The sequence below is a fragment of the Aotus nancymaae genome, unplaced genomic scaffold (assembly GCF_030222135.1).
Source record: "Aotus nancymaae isolate 86718 unplaced genomic scaffold, 86718_ANA_hifiasm-v0.15.2.pri h1tg000057l, whole genome shotgun sequence".
NCBI lineage: Eukaryota > Metazoa > Chordata > Mammalia > Primates > Aotidae > Aotus > Aotus nancymaae.
In genome coordinates this window covers 25,075,810-25,098,426 of record NW_026988471.1, presented here as the reverse complement: position 1 = coordinate 25,098,426, position 22,617 = coordinate 25,075,810, and the positions used below count along the sequence as shown (strand labels likewise).

General features: G+C 47.7%; 1 protein-coding gene across 1 annotated transcript in view; it reads right to left on the bottom strand.

Annotated features, from left to right (window-relative positions):
- The window catches only part of KIF3C (kinesin family member 3C), a 48,043-nt gene that overhangs the window by 6,234 nt on the left and 19,192 nt on the right, over positions 1 to 22,617 (bottom strand). The window contains exons 2-5 of the mRNA XM_012437639.2: positions 18,179 to 18,280; positions 17,126 to 17,248; positions 15,901 to 16,019; positions 14,348 to 14,464 (exon numbers count right to left, since the gene is read on the bottom strand). Coding sequence (XP_012293062.1) covers positions 14,348 to 14,464; positions 15,901 to 16,019; positions 17,126 to 17,248; positions 18,179 to 18,280 — 461 coding nt within the window. The remainder of the gene's footprint in view (positions 1 to 14,347; positions 14,465 to 15,900; positions 16,020 to 17,125; positions 17,249 to 18,178; positions 18,281 to 22,617) is intronic.

Sequence of the window (22,617 nt, the reverse complement as noted above, 5' to 3'; positions counted from 1 at the left end):
ATGTTGGCCAGGATGGTCTCAATCTCTTGACCTTGTGATCCACCCGTCTCAGCCTCCCAAAGTCCTAGGATTACAGATGTGGGCCACCGAGCCTGACTTTAAAAAAGTTTTCAAATGCATATTCTTTGACCCAAATTACCCCTCCTAGGAACTTCACTAAGGAAATAGAGATAAAGAGAAATATTTACATGCAGGGGTATGTGCCGAAGCTTTTTTTTCTATAGACAAGGTCTTGCTCTGTCACCAGGCTGGAGTGTGATGGTGAGATCATAGCTCACTGCAGCCTTGAATTCTTGACCTCAAATGGTCTTCCTGCCTCAGCCTCCTGGGTAGATTGGACTACAGGCAGGTGCCACCACACCTGGCTAATTTTCTTATTTTTTGACAGGGTCTCTCTATGTTGCCCAGGCCCGTCTCAAACTCCTTCCCTCAAGCCACCACTTTGGCCTCCCAGTGTGAGCAACTGTGCCTGGCCCTGAAGCATTATTTACAACTGTGAAAGATTAGCAACAACCAAAATGGGGTTGGTTAAATTATTAGGACCCAGTTAAATTATTATTGAGTCCTATGAAGGAACTTTATGTAGTCAATAAAATTTTTGTGTGGCTCTATGTAGATGCAGAAAGACTGCCACAATATATTAAATAAACAGCAAATAAAAAATGAAGTTTTTGTTTGTATTTAAAAAAATTTTTTTTAGAGATGGTCTCTTGCTATGTTATCCATGCTGGTCTTGAGCTCCTGACCTCAAGTGATCCCCCAGCCTCAGTGTCCCCAAGTGTTGGGATTACAGGCATGAGCTACCACGCCTGGCTGGTTTTAAGGAAATGTGTGTGTATGTGTGTGTCTGCTTAGGAAAAAGTCTAGCTATTTGACAAAATATTGACAGTTATAATCTTTGAATTGTGTAATTATGGTAATTTTTATTTTCCTTCTGCCTTTCTACGATATCTGAAGTTTTTTTTACAATGACTATGTATAACTTTGTATCTAATTAACTAGTTTAAACATCTACAGGAAATCATATATATCTGTATGCCTGCCATCCAGTTTTGTCAAGAGTGCTGCTGTGAACATTTCTACAGGTATTTTCCTGTTTATGTTGAACATTTTCCCTGGGGCATGTTTCCAGGAATGGAAGCATTGCATTGTAGGGTATGCATATTTTCAGCTTTACTTGATATTGTCAAGAGCTCATTGTGTGCTTTTTACTTTCAGCAATTTGGTGAGTGTGATTTATTTATTTATTTTTTTGAGATGGAGTTTTGCTCCTGTTGCCCAGGCTGGAGTGCAATGGCATGATCTTGGCTCACCGCAACCTCCGCCTCCCGGGTTGAAGCGATTCTCCTGCCTCAGCCTCCTGAGTAGCTGGGATTACAGGCATGCGCTACCATGCACAGCTAGTTTTGTATCTTTAGTAGAGACAGGGTTTCTCCATGTTGGTCAGGGTGGTCTCGAACTCCCGACCTCAGGTGATCCGCCTTGGCCTCCCAGAGTGCTGGGATTACAGGCGTGAGCCACCACACCCGGCGAGTGTAATGTGTTATTAAAATATTGTTATGACGCTGAACAAAAACAAACAGAAAAAACAAAAGAAAACAAGAAAGCTACTTCCATTTTAAAAAATAAAAGAAGACAGGTTTTGGAGTAAGTCAGACCTGGGTTTCAATGCTGGCTCTGCCCCTCAAGCTCTGTTACCTGGGGAAGTGGTTTACCATCGCTGAGCCTCAGACATATCATCCCTATCATACAGGATTGCTGAGATTAAACAAGACAAGCACTTAGCACAGTGTGCCCACCACAGGGCTAACACGTGGCAGCTGTGATTATGATTTATTTTCAATTCCACTTGCTAAGGGGATACAAATAAAATGAGCAAGGATAAAACTCAAAAGGCGACAGTTGGAAGAGGAGAATAAACAGGCAGAGGAACTTACAGAGAGGACATTCTGTCCTTGAATGGCAGAACAAGCTGTGCAGGAGCCACAGAACAATGGCTGCCTGCTGCAGCAGCAGTGACAGGAAATAACAGTCTTGTGGTTCAGTGGATGAAACATATAAAAAAATGCTATACCCTATTCTCCTGACCCTCTCTATAGATGAAAACGAGGAAAGAAGGCTCCAGAAGCCCCAGCTGGGTCTGCAGCTGAGCTTATGTTTTACAGGATGGTGGGAGGTGTGCCCATGGGGAGAGGCAGCCTCAGTGGCAGTGTTAGCAAGGAGACAGTCCTGCTGCAGTCGCGACTGGAAATGCAGAGCTGTCCCCTCTAAGAGGGGAGTGAGAAAATTAGGAAAACAGCAACTTATTTACAAGGTGCTTCTACGCAGTTCATCTGAACTTAACAACCTCCCAAGGTGTGGATACAGCAAAGGAGACTGAGGCTCAGGGAGGTGTAGCACCTTTTGTGTCCAAGGTCATACAATTAGGGAAAGACTAGGAATCTGAATCTTCCCATGTACTCCTTTTAAAATTATTATTATTGGCCAGGCACAGTGGCTCACAGGACGCCTGTAATCCCAGCACTTTGGGAGGCTGAGGCAGGTGGATCGCCTGAGGTCAGGAATTCGAGACCAGTCTGGCCAACATGATGAAAGCCTGTCTCTACTAAAAATATAAAAATTAGCTGGGCGTGGTATGTGCCTATAGTCCCAGATACTTGGGAGGCTGAGGTGACAGAATCACTTGAACCCGGGAGGCGGAGGTTGCAGTGAGCTGAGGCTGCACCACTGCACTCCAGCCTGGGCGACAGACTGAGCCTTCGTCTCAAAAACAAATAATAATAATGATTATTAATTTGTGGCTGGGCATGGTGGCTCAAGCCTGTAATCCCAACTTTGGGGGCCAAGACAGGTGGATCACCTGAGGTCAGGAGTTCAAGACCAGCCTCGCCAACATGGTAAAACTCCTCTCTACCAAAAATACAAAAATTAGCCAGGCATGGCATGCGCCAGTAATCCCAGTACTCAGGAGGCTGAGGCAGGAGAATTGCTTGAACCTGGGAGTCAGAGGTTGCAATGAGCTGAGATTATGCCACTGCACTCCAGCCTGGGTGACAGAGTGAGACGCAGTCTCAAAAAAATATATATATATTATTTTGTGCAATTTCAGAATCGGGTATTCTTCATTCTATGCCACAGAGTGGGTGTTCCCCCCAAGGACTCTTTAGTATCATCTCTCAGGAGGACACTAGAACAGACGGGGCAGAGAGTGCCTTTGAAAGCTCAGGCGCTGGGAACAGGACAGAGAGACAGGGCTGGGTGAGCAGAGCAGTGGATCAGCGCGAATTGGCAGCCTGACCCAATAAAGATGCCAGGGCTATTCTGGGTGGCATGTGGGAGAGAAGGGTTGGGGAAGGGAGTCTGTAATTGGGGCACTGACCTTCCCATCGACTCCCTCTTCTGCCCCAGGCCTACTTTCCAAGATTGATCCTCTGTAGGAAGCAGGTTGTGGCAGCACGGAGCCGAGGCCTGGGTCTGCGTTTATGCACCCCTCCCTTTAAGCACCCCTCCCTGCAGGACCCCACAACCACAGTTAACTTGCAAGATCTGATGCGTTCTCCTAGGACCCTCCCTCCATAATTGGCTGCTATCATTTTTTTCCCTTTAATATTAAAAAGTCATCTCTCGGCTCCATCTCAGGGGTTGACACCATTCTCCTTCCTGGCTGTTTGATCACTCCCTTTCCCCTTTCCTTCCTCTCCTTCTTTCCTGTTCTCTCTCTCTTTCTCTCTCTCTCCCTCCCTCCCTCCCTCCTTCCCTTACTCTGTTACCCAGGCTGGAGTGCAGTGGCACGATCTCAGCACACTACAACCTCCACCTCCCAGGTTCAAGGAATTCTTGGGCTTCAGTTACACAAGTAGCTGGGATTACAGGTGAGAGCCACACTACATCTGGCTAATTTTTGTATTTTTGGAAGAGACGAGGTTTTGCCATGTTGGCCAGGCTGGTCTCAAACTCCTGGCCTGCAGTAATCCACCTGCCTTGGCCTCCCAAAGTGCTGGGATTACAGGTGTGAGCCACCACACCCAGCCCTCCCCCCTTGTTCTGAAACCAGGCATCCAACATCACTGGGTGTGTTTCCTTCCAGGTCCTTTCTGTGAATTCAACACAGCCAATCAGGCTTTCCTCTTCCATCTGGCTGCTCTGTCCTGGCAAGCCATCTGCCCACCTTATTCCACTGCCCTGGGTGTCTGAACTCTCAGTCTTCGTGCTTCCCCTCCATGCTCCCCCTCACCCGTCTAGGCAGCTGCAACTGCTCCCTGCTTCACCCTGTCTTCAATTCTCACAGGTCTATGAAGAAATCCATGGACTCCACACAGAGCTAGGGATGTTCTTACTGGGGTGAACTTTGCCTCTGTGACAAAACCAGTTTCACTTTCTTTCCTGATTCTATTTAGAGCACGAAATGCTCTCTCTTTAAACGCAGAGGCAGAGGCCAGGTGAGGTGGCTCATGCCTGCAATCCCAGAGCTTTTGGGAGGCCAACACAGACAGATGACCTGAGGTCAGAAGTTCAAGACCAGCTTGGCCAACATTGAAACCCCGTCTCTACTAAAAATAGAAAAATTAGCCAGGCGTGGTGGTGCATGCCTGTAATCCCAGCTACTCAGGAGGCTGAGGTACAAGAATCGCTTGAACCTGGGAGGTGGAGGTTGCATTGAGCTATGATCATGCCACTGCACTCCAGACCAAGTGACAGAGTGAAACTCTCTCTCAAAAAAATAAAAATAAAATAAATAACAAACCAGAGACAGTTTAACAAAAACTCAACATCTGAAACAAAAACATTAAGTCAAACTGCCCTTGTAGGGCACTTCTAAGGGAAAGAGGCAGGCAGGTTTCTCCAGAGTCCCCGTAATTAGAATGTTGGCTTTTAAGTATGAGTGCAGCTCTTCATTGATCTTCTCCTCTGTGCCAGGCACAAGCCTGGAACCTTACAACAAGCCTGGAACCTTACATACATTATTTCATTTCAACCTTGACAATCCTACAAGGTACATATTATTATTCCCTCTTTACAGATGAAGAAATTTGGGTTCCAAGAGGTTAAAAAAACTTACTCAAGGCCAGGTGAGGTGGCTCACGCCTGTTATCCTAGCATTGGAGGCTGAGGCAGGAGAATCACTTGAACCCAGGGGGCAGAAGTTGCAGTGAGCTGAGATGGCACCACTGCATTACAGCCTGGGCGACAGAGTGACACTCTGACTCAAGGCCACTAGTAAGAATGTTCTTTTTTTTTTTTTTTGAGACAGAGTCTAGCTCTGTCACCCAGGCTGGAGTACAGTGGCACGATCTCAGCTCACTGCAACCTCTGCCTCCCAGGTTCAAGTGATTCTCTTCCTACCTCAGTCTCTCAGGTAGCTGGGATTACAGGCGCCCACCTCCATGCCCAGCTAATTTTTGTATTTTTAGTAGAGATGGGGTTTCACCATGTTGGTCAGGCTGGTCTCAAATTCCTGACCTCAAGTGATCTGCCCATCTCAGCCTCCCAAAGTGCTGGGATTATCAATATAAGCCACTGTGCCCGGCCGAATTCAGAATGTTCTAAATCCAGAATCCAGTTTCTCTCTACTGCACCATGATGCCTTTGAAAAGAATCTCGGGGCTGGGCATGGTGGCTCAGGCTTGTAATCCCGGCACATTGGGAGTTCACTTGAGCTCCGGAGTTCAAGACCAGCCTAGGCAACATAGTGAGACCCCTGTCTCTACTAAAAATTGGAAAAAAAAAAATTAGCTAGGTGTGGTGGTCCATGTCTGTTCTGTAGTCTAAGCTACTTGGGAAGCTGAAGCAGGAGGATCACTTGAGCCCAGAAGGTCAAGGCTGTAGTGAGCCATCATTGTGCCACTGCACTCCAGGCTGGGCAACAGAGAGAGACTCCATCTCAAAAAAATAAATAAAAGAAAGAAAAGAATCTAGGGTAGCCGGGGCTACAAAGACCAAAGGGCTAAAGTTACAATGGAATTTTGTGAACTGTAAACCATGGGCTATGGATATTGTCACATATATAACCCTTTAGAAGACAATTTTGTGAGGCTGGCTCACACCTGTAACCCCAGCACTTGGGGAGGCTGAGGTGGGTGAACTGCCTGACATCAGACATTTGAGAACAGTCTGGCCAACATAGTGAATCCCAGTCTCTATTAAAAAAAGAAAAAAAAAGAAAAGGAAAGGAAAGAAGACAATTTTACCTAAACACGATTAAAAACAAAGTTTAGGCCAGGTGCGGTGGCTTACGACTATAATCTCAGCACTTTGGGAGGCTGAGATGGAGGTATCAGGAGTTCAAGACCAGCCTGTGCAAGGTAGTGAGACCCCCATCTCTACAATAAGTAAAAAATTAGCCAGGCATGGTGGTACAAGCCTGAGGTCCCAGCTACCCAGGAGGCTGAGGTGGGAGGATCGCTTGAGCCGAGGAAGTAAGCCAAGATTGTGCCACTGTACTCCAGCCTGGGCAACAGAGTGAGACCTTGCCTCAAAAAATAAAACTAAATTAACTGGGCATAGTGGCATGCATCTGTGGTCCCAGCTGCTCAGGGGGCTGAGGTGGGAGGATTGCTTGAGCCTGGGAGGCAGAGGTTTCAGTGAGCCAAGATTGTGCCACTGCACTCCAGCCTGGGTGACAGAGTGAGACCCTGTCTCAAAAAAATAGATAAAAATTAAATTAAATTAAATTAAAAAGTCTAGGCCAGGTGAGGTGGCTCACGCCTATAGTCCCAGGACTTTGGGAAGCTGAGGCAGGCGGATCACCTGAGGTCAGTAGTTAGAGACCAGCCTGGCCAACATGGAGAAACCCCGTCTCTACTAAAAATATAAAAATTAGCTGGGCGGTGTGGTGCATACCTGTAATCACAGCTACTTGGGAGGCTGAGCAGGAGAATCACTTGAACCTGGGAGGCAGAGGCTGCAGTGAGCCAAGATTGCACCACTGCACTCCAGCCTGGGTGACAGAGTGAGACTCCATCTCAAAAAATAAGAATAATAAAAAGTAAATAAAAATAAAAAACTAAAAAGTCTATTATGAGAAACTAAAAATAAAAGGTCATACTTGTAAAACATTTATTGCTGGAGCTAGTCGCAAAAATGTTTTTAAAGTAACTTTAAGATTATACAAGATTGTGACTGTGGAAAGCACCTCACCTTAAATTATTGTGTATCAAGAGAAAAAAGAGAAAGGGCTAGACTTCCAAAATAAGTTGATTAGGGATAGGTCTCAGGAGTTGCCTGACAACTCCTTGTTTGAGAGGCATTGGTCAGAGTGTGGGGTAGATGCTTGGAGCTGGAGTAGGACGAGGGAGAACGTTTCTCAACAGAAGGTTTCTAAGGGACAGCATGACTTTAGGTAGTTTTTTACAAACAATGCTTTTTCCTCTCACTTCGAGCAGTTGTCAGTGTTCTCATCACCAGAATACCACAGGCCGAAATAAAGCAAAATATTCCACACCTGAGTTGAACAAATGGAACAATGCCCTGATTTGTTAAATACGCTTTGAAGAGAAAGAGCTTTTCTGTTTTTTAGCCCTAATGAAGTGACGTTGCAAGTGGTGGCATCCAGCGCTGAAGCAAAGGACCTTTTCTCTGGGGAGTGGGGAGGTGTATTTCACAGCTGCAGCCTCAAACCCTATGGTGCCGGAAATGAGGAAAGCTGCCCTGTTCAAGGACCTCCCTGCCCTCAACCTTCCACAGTGAAATGAGGGACAGCAGGTAGATGACCTCAGAGATCCAGGCCAGCAGCTCCCTGCCCCCTGCTGCGCCCCACCAGGCTCCCTCTGCTGAGTCAGAATCAAAACTGGGATTTAAATGACCATGGAATTGTTTTTACTTTATTCTAACCATTCTGGCTTTAAAAAGTAATTTTAAAGACTTGTTTCATATTTAAACAATCCTAGAACCATTTTTTACTTGCCTTTTCTATTGTATTTTTTTAAAGTTCTGAAGTAAATATTAAATATTGCAAATTGCAGTCATCAGACATAGCAAAGTGGACAGTGACAAAGAAAAATGAAAAAGAAAAAGAATATATTCATGATTACTTGGTATTTTTTTCTTTCTTTTTTTTTTAATTGAGATGGAGTCTTGCTCTGTTACCCAGGCTGGAGTGCAGTGGCTCGATCTCGGCTCACTGCAACCTCCACCTCCCAAGTTCAAGGGATTCTCCTACCTCAGCTTCCTGAGTAGCTGGGATTACAGGTGTATGCTAGCATGCCCAGCTATTTTTTTGTGTTTGTAGTAGAGATGGGATTTGTGTTAGCCAGGATGGTCTCAATCTCCTGACCTCATGATCCACCCACCTCAACCTCCTAAAGTGTTGAGATTACAGGCGGGAGCCACCATGCCTGGCCTCTTTTTTTTTTCTTTTAGTTGAGACGAAGTCTTGCTCTGTCGCCCAGGCTGGAGTGCAATGGCATGATCTTGGCTCACTGCAACCTCTGCCTCCCAGGTTCAAGTGATTCCCCTGTTTCAGCCTCCCAAGTAGCTGGGATTACAAGCACCCACCATCATGCCCGGCTAATTTTTGTATTTTTAGAAGAGACAGGGTTTCTCCATGTTGGCCAGGCTGGTCTCGAACTCCTGACCTCCGGTGATCTGCCCAGCTCAGCCTTCCAAAATGCTGGGATTACAGGCATGAGCCACGGCACTCAGCTACTTGATATTTCTTAATAACTGTTTTGAAGTAACTTATTTCTTGGAATCCTTTTATTATATTGTAATTACCATTCATATAATTTGTATTTAAGTGTAGAAGAGAGCATTGGTATATCATAATTGCCTTTTTTTTTTTTTACATTCTGTTGCCCAGGCTGGAGTGTAGTGGCACAATCATGGCTTAGTGCAGCCTCAGCCTCCTAGGCTCAAGCAATCCTCCTACCTTAGCCTCCCAAGTAACTGGGAGTACAGGCATGTGCTAATGCCTGGCTAAGTTTTTGTATTTTTTTGTAGAGACAGTATCTCACTATGTTGCCGAGGCTGGTTTCAAACACCTAGGCTCAAGCCATTTACCTGCTTCAGTCTCCTAAAGTGTTGAGATTACAGGCATGAGCCACTGTACTCAGCCCATAATTGGAGTGCAATGGCATGATCTTGGCTCACTGCAACCTCTGCCTCCCAGGTTCAAGTGATTCCCCTGTTTCAGCCTCCCAAGTAGCTTGGATTACAAGCACCCACCACCATGCCCGGCTAATTTTTGTATTTTTAGAAGAGACAGGGTTTCTCCATGTTGAAGAGACAGGGTTTCTCCATAAGTTATAAATATACTTAACCATAATTTTGGAAAATGTTGTAAATCTATTTATAGCTTTAAATTTTCAATATAAAAATTTCAGGGAGCCCAGGTGCAGTGGCTCATGCCTGTAATCCCAGCACTTTGGAAGGCTGAGATGGGTGGATCACCTGAGATCAGGAGTTTGAGACTAGCTGGCCAACATGGCGAAATCCTGTCTCTACTAAAAATACAAAAATTATCTGAGTGTCATGGTGTGCACCTGTACTCCTAGCTACTCGGGAGGCTGAGGCCGGAGAATTGCACTAGGAAGTGGAGGTTGCAGTGAGCAGAGATCACACCACTGCACTCCAGCCTGGGCAACAGAGTGAGACTCCATCTCAAAGAAAAAAAAAAAAAGGCCAGGTGAGGTGGCTCACACCTGTAATCCCAGCACTTTGGGAGGCCGAAGCAGGCAGAAAACCTGAGGTCAGGAGTTCAAGACCAGCCTGGCCAACATGGTGAAACCCTGTGTCTACTAAAAATACAAAAAAAAAAAAAAAAAAAAAAAAAATTAGCTGGGCATGGTAGTGGGTGCCTATAATCTCAGCTACTCAGGAGGCTGAGGCAGGAGAATTGCTTGAACCCAGGAGGTGGAGGTTGCAGTGAGCCGAGATCATGCTATTGTACTCCAGCCTGGGCAACAAGAGCAGAGGGCTTTTGGAGACATACATTAGCACCCTTTAATAAAGAGCACAAACTTGCCGTTAAAGCAGAAGATAGGGGTAGAAAAGACAATGGGCTAGAAATTGGCAACAGTTACACAGTAAAGAAGAATCTGTATTCTAGCCAGCTTCTTTCTTTTAAAAATGTTATTACAGGTATCTACTGTAAAAATTAATTAAAGTATGCTGTTTTAAGGTAGGTATTTAAAAATCTGTGAATGGTTTTTTTTTGGCATATATAAACGATTTTAACTCTCAAAAAGGAGAAAAGTTGTTGAACAATGAGAACACATGGACACAGGGAGGGGAGCATCACACTCTGGGGTCTGTCAGGGGGAATGGGGGAGGGACAGCGGGGGGTGGAGAGTTGGGGAGAGATAGCATGGGGAGAAATGCCAGATATAGGTGAAGGGGTGGAAGGCAGCAAATCACACTGCCACGTATGCACCTATGCAACAGTCTTGCATGTTCTTCACATGTACCCCAACACCTAAAATGCAATAAAAAATAAATAAATAAAAATTAAAAAATAAAGGAGAGAAGTTTATGTATAAAAAAAGAAAAGATGGTGGAAAGTTCATATCCAATTGTTAGTCAACACTACCACTAGATAGGTGGAATTTCCATCCTTTCTATGTTTATCTAAATTTTCCACAATAAAAACATTGTTTGCAATTGAAGTAAGGGTTACTTAAAAGGAAGAAAGTAAATTTTAAAAAATTTTTAGAGATGAGGTCTCATTCTGTCGTCCAGGCTATAGAGTGCAGTGGCATGATCCCAGCTTACAGTAGCCTGGACTCAAGCAATCTTTCCATCTTGGCCTCCAGAGTAGCTGGCATTACAGACAGAAACACCTGGTGAAAGAAAGCAAACTCTTAAAAAACATTAAAACAAAATTAGCTGGCCATGGCAGCAACTGTCTGCTTGTTCAAGCTACTCGGGAGGCTGAGGTGGGAGGATCACTTGAGCCCAGAAGGTCAAGGTTGCAGTGAGCTGTGATCACACCACTGCACTCCAGCCTGAATGCAGACAGAGCTAGACTCTGTTTCAAAAATAATACAAAGAAATAAATAACATAAATAAGGAGTGGAAGTCCAGGCTGGGTGGGGTGGCTCATGCCTGTGATCCCAACACTGGGAGGCTGTGGCAGAAGGATTGCTTGAGCCCAGGACTTCACGACCAGACTAGGCAACAAAGTGATATCCTGTCTCTATAAAAGATAAAAAATTTAGCTGGTGTGGTGGTGCATGCCTGTGGCCCCAGCTGCTCAGGAGGCTGAGGCAGAAGGATCACTTGAGCCCAGGAGCTCAAGGCTGCAGTTACATACTCCAGCCTGGGTGACAGAGTGAGATCCCGACTCAAGAAAAAAGAAACCAAGAAAGCAAGGAAGTAAGGAAGAAAATAATGAAAGGAAGAAAGAGAGAAATAAGAGAGGGAGAGAGAGAGACAGAGAGGGAAAGAGAGAGAGAGAGAAAGAAAAGAAAAGAAAATTTTCAGTAGGATTATCTCCATAGAGATATAGACAGATATATTACATTCATTGGAAACCATCCTTTTATTTCCATAAGGTTCCAGATCCATGGTCAAAAGTTAGGAACCTTCCTCTGAGCACATCTTACCCCAAGAGACAAGCAGCCCAATGGGTTCTAGAAAAAGTTTTCTTTCCCCAGCTTCCAAGTGAAACTGGAGGTTAGCCAGACCTGCTTGCAGACTCTTAACTTCACTTTCCTAGAAGCCCATTTCAGCAGCTTATGATTGAGATATGAAGTATAGGAAAAAATTCTGCCAATTCATCACACCTCTGTGGATTGTTGGAGAATTGACCAAAATATTCAACAACAGGATATGTTACAAAACTACCCAAAGATAAGCCTGTTGACACTGAAAATGAGGATTCCAAGAAATTTTCAAGGAAACAGGGTATGCGCACCCCATTTAACTTAAAGTAAAAAACAGTATATACACAGAATACAGCGACATATTTTAAATGTAAAATATGCTTTTGAAATGCATATTGCAATGAAAACATGTTGAGCTAATCCTACTCCTGGCTGTTAATCCAAATATAAAGTATACTAAGAGATATTTGCTGCCCAAATTCAGACATTTCAATATTTAAAGATGAAATTGTTCATTCCTCAAATTATTATCAAACAGTACACTAGTATTTTCTATATGGTGTCAATGTCCCTCATCCAAATGTATTACAAACCCACTTATTAGTTTAGGAACCTGTAAGCCAGATTTAGAAAACAAGCCTAATCTTACTTCAGATTTAGAAAGCAAGCCTAATCACCCTTACTGATTATGAATTAACTTCCTTTTCTCCTTCCTTCCCTCCCTCCCTCCTTTCCTTCCTTCCTTCCTCCTCTGCCTCCCGGGTTAAGCAATTCTCCTGCCTCAGCCTCCCCAGTAGCTGGGATTGCAGGTGCCTGCCACCATGCCTGGCTAATTTTTGTATTTTTAGTAGAGACAGGGTTTCACTATGTTGGCCAGGCTGGTTTTGAACTCCTGAACTCAAGTGATCTGCCCACCTCGGCCTCCCAAAGTGCTGGGATTACAGGCGTGAGCCACCACAACCGACAGACAGAACTGTTCTAAGCGTAAGATAATTTGACAGAGTGAAGCCTCACCAGCATCTAACTCTGCCAAATGGCACTAGAGCAGTGGTTTTCTAGCCTGGCTTCAAATACAGAATCACAAAACTTAAGACCTGGGATGGGATCCTTTTTTTTTTTTTTGACGGAGTGTTACTCTTGTTGCCCAGGCTAGAGTGCAATGGTGCGATCTTGGTTCACTGCCATCTCTGCCTCCCGGATTCAAGCAATTCTGCCTCAGCCTCCTGAGTAGCTGGGATTAAGGCATGGGCCACCACACCCGGATAATTTTTTGTATTTTTAGTAGAGACAGGGTTTCTCCATGTTAGTCAGGCTGGTCTCGAACTCCCGACCTCAGGTGATCCCTGCCTCGACCTCCCAAAGTGCTGGGATTACAGGCATGAGCCACCGCGCCTGGCCGACCTGGGATCCTTTAAATCAGACTTTCTGGAGCCCCACTCACAGGTATTCTAGCTGCAGCCAGGGTGGACAACCTCTGCAATAACTGAGGTACTATCGAGAACCACTACCTAGATTGGAAAGGTGGATTGTAGGTGCAAAGTGATACCACTAATCCCAGCACTTTGGGAGGCCAAGGCGGGTGGATCACGAGGTCAAGAGATCGAGGCCATCCTGGTCAACATGGTGAAACCCCGTCTCTACTAAAAATACAAAAAATCAGCTGGGCATGGTGGCGCGTGCCTGTAATCCCAGCTACTCAGGAGGCTGAGGCAGGAGAATTGCCTGAACCCAGGAGGCGGAGGTTGCGGTGAGCAGAGATCGCACCATTGCACTCCAGCCTGGGTAACAAGAGCGAAACTCCGTCTCAAAAAAAAAAAAAGAAAAGTTCTCTGTTCATGTGCTTGCCACTTACGAACTTATGTGGTGTCACCTTAAGTAAGATCAGCCTTTCAGAAAGATCAAATAGGCATCTAAACTATAGTTGTTTAAAAAAGAAGAAAGGAAAGAAAAAAAAAACAAAAACCAGGCATGATACTTGAGTTGCTTCAGTGAGAAGCTATAGACCTCTTGCTAGCTTCCCATCCCAGATTTTGGGAGACTCTTGCCCTATGTTAACATTAATATTCCCAGCCTAGAGAAAGCAAAGACTCTTCAGGAAGGTGCATCGGTGTCCAGCCTCCTAAACACCTCTTTATACAGACTTGCAAGGGCTCATAGTTCAGCGGGGTGAGGCAATCACTCTGCTGGGATGTTCTTCATGGCCACCAGCAGAGGGAGCTGCACACTCAGCCCATGGCCGCAGCTGCATCCAAGGGCTAGGATGTGGAAACAGGTGGAAATGCTGAATCACCCGGATGAACAGTGCGCTGAGACTGGATCACAGCTTTATCACATCATGATCTGATCATTTATTTCCCATTGGACTATGCGCTCGGGCCACGTCTAATTTATTTTCTGTCTCCTGAGTCTTGAACAGCACCCAGCACACAGTAGCACTTGGCAAATATTAGCTATGGTTGCTATTTCTGGCATCTAACAAATGAGTATTTACCAGACCTGGCCAGATGTTACCATTCGCTAGGATTGTTGAGAGGCCAAGATGCTCTTCCTCCCTCCCGAGACCCCTCACAGGGTATTTTCTGCATGCCAGGCCAATGAGACACTTTTTTTCCCATGACACCTTCCTTCATGAAGACCCCTACAAATAAGATCCTGAAAAATTCATCCCCCATCAGCATCCTCCCCATCTTTTCCCCAACCCACAAAACATTTGTCTCCCTGCAGGCAGGCCCTCAGGCCCTTCATCACCCCTGACCTGGAGTGGACCCACAAATGCCCCAGCCCAGACAGTGGGGTTAGAGACTCACAGGCCGGCTGGCACCAGTGGCTGGAACTTCCACTGCTCCTCCTCACAGTCCAGGAAAAGCCGGTTCATGATCTTGTTCTTCTCCTCCGGGGGAATGAAGTTCTCAATGATTAGGTACCTGGGAGCAGTAATGAAGGAGCAATGGGGAACTGAGTGAGCAAGAGGCTACACGGTGCATGTGAGGGTTGAAGCATTAGATGCAACAAGCCAAGGGGCAGGGGGAACATGGAGGATGGAAAATCAAGAAGTTAAGGGAAGGGATTCCTACAGAAATACTGTAGCTTGAAAATCACTGCTTCCAATGGGTACAAAAAAAAATGAAAAATGAATAAACACTATTATTTGATAGCACAATAGGGTGACTATACTCAATAATAACAATATTATATATATATATATTTTTTGAGACAGTGTTGCTCTTGTCATCCAGACTGGAGTGCAGTGACACCATCTTGGCTCACTGCAACTTCTTCCTCCTGGGTTCAAGCTATTCTTCTGCCTCAGCCTCCTGAGTAGCTGGGATTACAGGCACATGCCACCACACCTGGCTAAGTTTTGTATTTTTCTTTTCTTTTTTTTTTTTTTTTTGTATTTTTTGCCCCACTCCCTAATTTTTGTATTTTTAGTAGAGATGAGGTTTCACCACACTGGCCAGGCTAGTCTCAAACTCCTGACCTCAGGTGATCCACCCGCCTTGGCCTCCCAAAGTGTTGGGATTACAGGTGTGAGCCACTGAGCCCGGCCAATTGTATATTTTAAAATAACCTAAAGAATGTAACTGGATTGTTTGTAACTTGAAGGATAAATGCTTGAGGGAATGGATACCCCATTCTCTATGATGTGCTTAGTTCACATTTGCACACCTGTATCAAAACCTCTCATGTGGCTGGGCGTGGTGGCTCATACCTGTAATCCCAGCACTTTGGGAGGCCTAGGTGGGCAGATCACCTCAGGTCAGGAGTGCGAGACCAGCCTGGCCAACATGACAAAACCCCATCTCTACTAAAAATGCAAAAATTAGCCAGGCATTGTGGTGCACGCCTGTAATCCCAGCTACTCGGCAGGCTGAGGCAGGAGGATCACTTGAACCTGGGAAGCAGAGGCTGCTGTGAGCTGAGATTGCACCACTGCACTCCAGCCTGGATAAAGCCAAGACTCCATCTCCAAAAACAAAACAAAACAAAAACTCATGTATCCCATAAATATTAATATATACACCTACTATCTATACACATTTTTAAAATAATTTTTTTAAGTTAGAATTTTTTTTTTTTAATTTCAGATCATTACTTCTTATGCAAAGATGGTAGCCTCAGGGCCTTCGGAGTTACTTTTGGCCAGCATCTAGCTTCCATTTTCGGGGGTCCATCAAATATAGGCAGAGGAGGTAGAAGAAACTCCAGCACCTGGGCCCACCCCTCAGCCCTCAGATGCATTTTATTCCTAAGGGACTCATGGGAGGGGAGACAGTCAGGATGAGGCCTTAGGGAAGGAGAGGCCTGAGTACTGAGGGCTGGCTGTGGGGACCCGGGAGGGAAGAGCTGCGGGCCCTACTTGAGCTTGAGTTCGCGGGTCTGCTCGTTCTGTGCCTCCTCCAGGTCCTGCCGCACGCGGATGTACTCATCGTGCTGGTCCTGGATCTCCGCTTTCACCGCCTGCAGCTTGGCATAGAGCTGGGTGGGGACAGGTGCCACTCAGAGGCTGCTGGGTGTGGCAACGAGGCCCCAGTCACCCAGCCTGAGCCGCAGCACTGCAGGCTGAGTCCACTGACTCAGCCTAGGATGAGGCTGGGGGTCCTGGTCCCAACTCCTCGCTGTGCTGAACCCATTTAGGGCTGCCCCCCAACCCCCATTTGAGGCCTTGTGGCCATTGCCTGCTCTTTCTCAGCAGCTATCAGCATCATGGAATGTTCAAACAGGAAGGGACCCCAGGGATCTTTGGTCCAATACCCTCCTTTTATAGATGAGGAAGCCAGGCACAGACTTGCCCAAGGTCACACAACCAGCCAAGAGAAGAGCTGGAACTAGCACCCAGGTCTCATTTGGTGACCCAGGGCTTAGGGAGCAGGCAGCCTGAACGAGTTTGGAAGGTGACTCCTCCCACTCCAGTCTCTTCAGGGACTCTCAGAAGTGGGATGTGGAGGCAGCACAGGCATCCTGCTCCTCTCCAAAGCCACTGAGAGCTGGGTCCGTGGTGACTGCCGCGGTGGCTGGGCCTCTGCCACATCAGCAACCCTGAAGGGTCTCCAGTTTTTCCCAGAATCCAGGCTAGAGCTTTGCTGCTTCCTGCCCTCGACCCCCTCACATGTACACGTCTTCCCCTTCCACGGGCTTTGCAGAGTCCCGGTGAGCAGCTATTCTCATCCCTTGACATGTCCTTGAGGGTCTTCTGCTCCCTGCTTGAGCTTCCCTGGGTTCCAGTCTCCTCCTCAGCCTCTCTGTATTCCCCTGGCCCTGCTCCAGGGCCAGCTATCCCAACTGTGACTCACTGGTGACACGGAAAAGGGGGAACTCACCCAGGACCATGAGGACGGTAACCCTGGATACTGCAAGTGACAGAGTTTGAAGCCTGTCACACCCACCCTGGCCCAGGAGAAAAGGCTCTACTCCACCCCTGGCCCCAGCCTCCTGCCTCCCCCTGCTGCTCACCCCTGAGGCCCAAGCCAAGTAACTCAGGGGTTCAGCAGTTCCAGTAAAATGGGGAGGAGTTCCAGAGGCACACACCCTTGGGCAGAGGTGGGCCTCCAGCACACCCTGACCCGTCCTGCTGCAGGTCTTACCTTCTTGAGTTTCTTGGTTTTGACCTCCACCTCCTGCTGCAGGGACGTGTAAGTGCCCCGGAGCTCCATGGTCTCCTCATCTCGAAGCATCATCTCCTGCTGCATCTCCCGCTCACGACGTTTCTAGGCCAAGGACGGGCAGGGGGCTCAAAGGACCTGGCTTCACCACGGTCCACGCCCACTGCTCCCACCCAATCCTACAGAGCCCCTAGGAACCCTCCTCTCAGCTCCCAGGGCCATGCCTTTGCCAGGCTCTGCCTCATGTGGATGGAGACCCCAACCCTAAGAGCTGGCCTACTCCGGGGCTGTCAGTCACACAGATGGAGGCACAGCATGCCCACTGCCTTCCAAGCTGCCTCACTCTCTCCCCAAGTAGCATTTAACAGTTGATTGGTAAGACCAACATGCTCAGCCGGGTGTGGTGGCTCACGCCTGTAATCCCAGCACTTTGGGAGGCTGAGGCGGGTGGATCACGAGGTCAGGGGATCAAGACCAGACTGGCCAACACGGTGAAACCCCATCTCTACTAAAATACAAAGAGTTAGCTGGGCATGGTGGCCTGTGCCTGTAGTCCCAGCTACTTGGGAGGCTGAGGCAGGAGAATTGCTTGAACCCAGGAGGTGGAGGTTGCAGTGAGCCGAGATCACGTCACTGCACTCCAGCCCAGGCGACAGAGCGAGACTCCGTCTCAAAAAATAATAATAATAAATAATAAATCAATAAATTGTGGTTCTTGATGATTTGGGGAAACAGTCATACAGTTAGCAAAGAACTCGCACCACCTTGTGGAAGGCCCAGGAATTAGTAGCAGGTGCCTTGTGGAGACTGATGTCACGGAGAGCCATCACATCCCCTCATCCACCAGCTAGCTGTGCCCCTGCCAGGGGGAAGACCCTGGGCTAGTAGACCTGTGGGACCCAGGGTGGCATGTCTGCGATTCTCAGCACCATAATCCCAGAGATCCAGAGTCCACAATGGTTTACTGCCCTGACCCACCCAGACATGAGCTGCAGGCCACGCTCCCCAAGGTGACCTGGTGCCTGGCAGCCCTACCTGCTCAGCAATCTCCTGCCTCTTCAGCTCCAACATCTTCTGCTGCTCGTTGGTGTGATCCATGATGTTCCTGCCCCCGATGAGCAGCTTGCTCTCCATCGCCTGGGGACACAGAGGGGCTGGGAGGTGGGCTTTGCAAAGGGCCACAGCATCGCCAGCTGGAGAGATTTTGCTTCCCCGTTCTGTGGTCCTTCCGGGAGTGGACACAAGATGTGTCCCAGATGGAACTTTGTGGTTTTCAGGGAGAATGGAGTTTTCCCCTCTAGCGTCTCAGGTCCCAGCACAAGGCTCCTATTGTCAGCAGGACACTAGGGAGGCAGAAAGGAAGCCCCTCGGGGAATCTAGGGCACCTGATCTGTTTGCTTTGGATACACAGGAAATGTTGGTTCACCAGGGCTAGGAGGAGGTTGGGGGTGGCAATCTAATCCTGGCAACCAGGCCCCAGCTGGTGTTGAGGATTGGGAAAGATAAGATACAGTCACTGGGTAGTCCAGCCTTTAGCTAACTGGCTTCCAACTCAGGAAGACAGCTCTCAATACAGGCAGCAGGAAAGGGTCTAAATCGTCAGCTTACGTGGAAAGCAGAAGAAAAGCCAAAGGGGGCAGACTGCACAGCAAGAAGGAACAGCATGGGGCCCAGCACAGCAGGAGCTTTGGAGAGGGCCAGGAAGACCTGGGTTCTACCCATTTACCTCGAGGCTTTGGACCAATTATTCCCTTCAGGTCTGTCATCTATAATATCGGAACACTGCCTATGTTCCTGGATGGCTAGCAAACGTTTGCCAAGCACTAAGTATCTGTTAGGTGCTGAGCTAAGCCTTTAACACCATAGTTTCCATCCTCCCCTAAGAGGGACTCTTCCCCTCCCCATTTAACAAGTGAAGACATTGAAAATGACCAGCCTCAGGTCATGCAGCTATTGAGAGGAAGAGGTCAGATTTGAACCCTGCACCCCCAGCCTCACTCTGTGAAAGCCCCTATTCAGTGCTTGGCACAGACATTCAGTCAGTGTTTTTGAATCTTAAGACGAAATAATGTCAGCTTTGTGTAAACTGTAAACTGTGACTACATAAAATGTGTTTTCAAGAAGGTGCTGCCGGCAGCCTCTCAGAACTTACTCTGGTTTGGGGGGTGTCCGATTGAAATTTTAGAAAATGAAAATCAGAAGAAGGTGCTGTTCCAGGGTACCCAACTGTCCTCTGGCTTCATCATGGGCCTCCTGGAAGGTTGAAATCACCTTGAACCAGCGGAAAAAGCTGTCTGCTTCTCCACTGGAATTTTTCCCAGTGGAAACAGCTGACCTGCCTGAGGGATCTCAAAGCAGGGGGCACTGTCAGACTGGGGGAGCAGGAGACCACCTGTCAGAGCCACATCACTGGGAACAGAGCCAGACAAGGGTTAACAGTGGCCTTTGGGAGGTCAGGGACTGGGCTGTGTGAAGGCACCCAAAGATGCTGAGCAAAGCTGGGCCAGCCAGAGAGGCACCAGCCTCACTCCAGCCCCATACAGCCTTGGAGGCCAAGGCAGGAGGAAGGGGCCTTGAGCCCTGGAGGCTGTCCATTCGGCCACACTACAGCCGCCTGTGCTCCTGGTTAATGGTCTCCCCACTTACCCTGCCACCTTGTCACAGGTGCTGTCCCAGGGACAGCACAGACCTAAACCCATCCTAGGCTCTTCCTTCGCATTCCAGGTCAGCATTTGCAGGACAGTAGAGGGAATAATCCCTTACACTGCACCCTAGGTGACTCACCTGCCTCGCCTCATCCCTGCCCTACCTCTCCCCTGCTGCATCTGCCCAGTGAGTCAAGGCCATCAAACCTGCTCCTTAGTGAGGCTCCCACCACCCCCTCTTTTTCATTCTCACTGGTACATGCTGACTTCATTGCAGCCCCCACAACTCCCCTGGACCACTGCTGGGAGCTCCCCACTGCCTCAGTTTCCCCTTCCACCCATTCGCCACATGACACCTGGGTGGATCCACTAAAAACATAACTCTAGGCCAGATGAGGTGGCTCACACCTGTAATCCCAGAGCTTTGGGAGGCCGAGGTGGGTGGATCACCTGAAGTCAGGAGTTCAAAACCAGCCTGGCCAACATGGTGAAACCCCGTTTCTACCAAAAATACAAAAATTAGCCAGGTGTGGTGAAGCGCACCTGTAGTCCCAGCTACTCAGGAGGCTGAGGCAGGAGAATCACTTGAACTTGGGAGGAAGAGGCTGCAGTGAGCCAAGATCATGCCACTGCACTCCAGCCTGGGTGACAGAGTCAGACTTCATTGCGAAAAAAACCAAAAACCAAAAAAACAAAAAAAGCCAGCACAACTCTGAATGGTTGCTCCTCGAATTCAAACTACTGAATGGACCTCCATTCCTTGCAGCATGAAATCTAAGGTTGGCTGCAGTGAGAGGCCCCAGGAGCTGGCCTGGCCTCCCAGGCTCCTCTCACCACTCATGCTTCGCGTGTGCTCTGCACTCCAGCCTCACCGAAAGAATTCCAGCCCCCTCAATGTGCCATGGCACTTCACAAGCCTGGGCTCCTCCTCCCACTCCATATCTAACTGGAAAACTGCTACTTCTGCAAGAGACATCTTGACCACTGGGAAATTTTCCCTGATCCTCTCGAAATTGCTCTTTCCGGTGCCCTCAGTAACCAAGCCATATTCCTACTATTTCTCATAATAGAATCATTATTTGTTGACATGCTGTCTCCTTGTGAGCTCCCTCGGGGTGGCAATCATATCTTGCTCATATCTCATGGTCCCTGACTTAGCACAGTGCTTGGCAGATACCAAGTGCTCAATACATATTTGATGAACCAAACAAAATCCTTGAGGGTTGTCCCAGAGCGGGTTTCAGGTCCCTTCCTTGGGCTCTCTCTTTTTTTTTTTTTTTTTGAGAAAGAGTCTTACTCTGTTGCCCAGGCTGGTGTGCAGTGGCACAATCTCGGCTCACTGCAACCTCTGCCTCCTGGGTTCAAGCAATTCTCCTGCCTCAGCCTCCCACGTAGCTGGGACTGCAGTCACATGCCACCACACCTAGCTAATTTTTGTATTTTTAATAGAGACGGGGTTTCACCATGTTGGCCAGGCTGGTCTCAAACTCCTGACCTCAAGTGACCCGCCCACCTCGGCTTCCCAAAGTTCTGGAATTACAGGTGTAAGCCACCGAGCCCAGCCACCTGGGGCTCTCTTAATCCCAGTTTCTCTTCCCCCCACTGGTCAATCCACATCATTGGCACGGGGCCCAATCATCTAGGGAACCTGGCAGGAAGGGTGGGGTGGGTGTGTGAGAGGAAAGAACCACATGGAGGAGGCCCCTGCTGTTGTGGACCATGGATACCTGATCCCCTAACTACTGGGTCACAGGTCTTGAGGAGCCTGCTATCTGGCCTGGCCTTTGAATCTGGGACACACTGGTTCATTTCAACCCTGAGACCTTTCATTTTCCCCAGCATTTTATGTGACTCTAGCATTCTTTATTCTTTGGCACCTAATAAAAAGACACTCGCTCTCAAATTTCGCTGCATGTTAGAATCACCTGGGGAGCTTTTTAACAACCCAAAGCCAGGTGTGGTGGCTCCTGCCTGTAGTTTGGGAGGCTGCGGAGGGAGGATCGCTTGAGCCCAGGGATTCAAGATCAGCTTGGCAACATAGCAAGACCCTATCTGAAAAATAAATAAGCAAATCAAATAAGAAATTCAGACCTTGTGAATGGAGATCCACATTGAACTGAGATCCCAGGTAATCTGGATGCATAAGAATGTTTGAAAAGGGCTGCTGTAAGGCGCATGCATACTATTAGCACTCTCATTTCTCCAGTGAAAGCTCAGGGAGGTTAAGTAACCCATCCAAGATCACATCATGGCCATTAAATTTAAATGGAGATGCAGCTGAGCAGGATGGCTCATGCCTGTAATCTCAGCACTTTGGGAGGCTGAGGTGGATGGATCCCTTGAGTCCAGGAGTTCAAGACCACCCCAGGCAACATGGCAAAACCCATCTCTATAAAATATATAAAAACAGTTGGGTTTTCATATTATAAAACAGCACTTTGGGAGGCTGAGGCAGGTGGATCACCTGAGGTCAGGAGCTCAAAACCAACCTGACAAACATGGAGAAACTCCGTCTCTACTTAAAATACAAAATTAGCCGGACGTGGTGGTGCATGCCTGTAACCCCAGCTACTTGAGAGACTGAGGCAGGAGAATTGCTTGAACCTGGGAGGTGGAGGTTGTAGTGAGCCAAGATTGTCATTGCACTCCAACCTGGGCAACAAGAGTGAAACTCTGTCTCAAGAAAAAAAAAATGAGTCAGGCATGGTGGTGTGAACCTGTGGTCCCAGCTACTCAGCAGGCTGTGGCAGGAGGATCACTTGAGTCCAGAAGGTTGAGGCTGCAATGAACTGAGATCGCGTCACTGCACTTTAGCTTGAGTGACAGTAA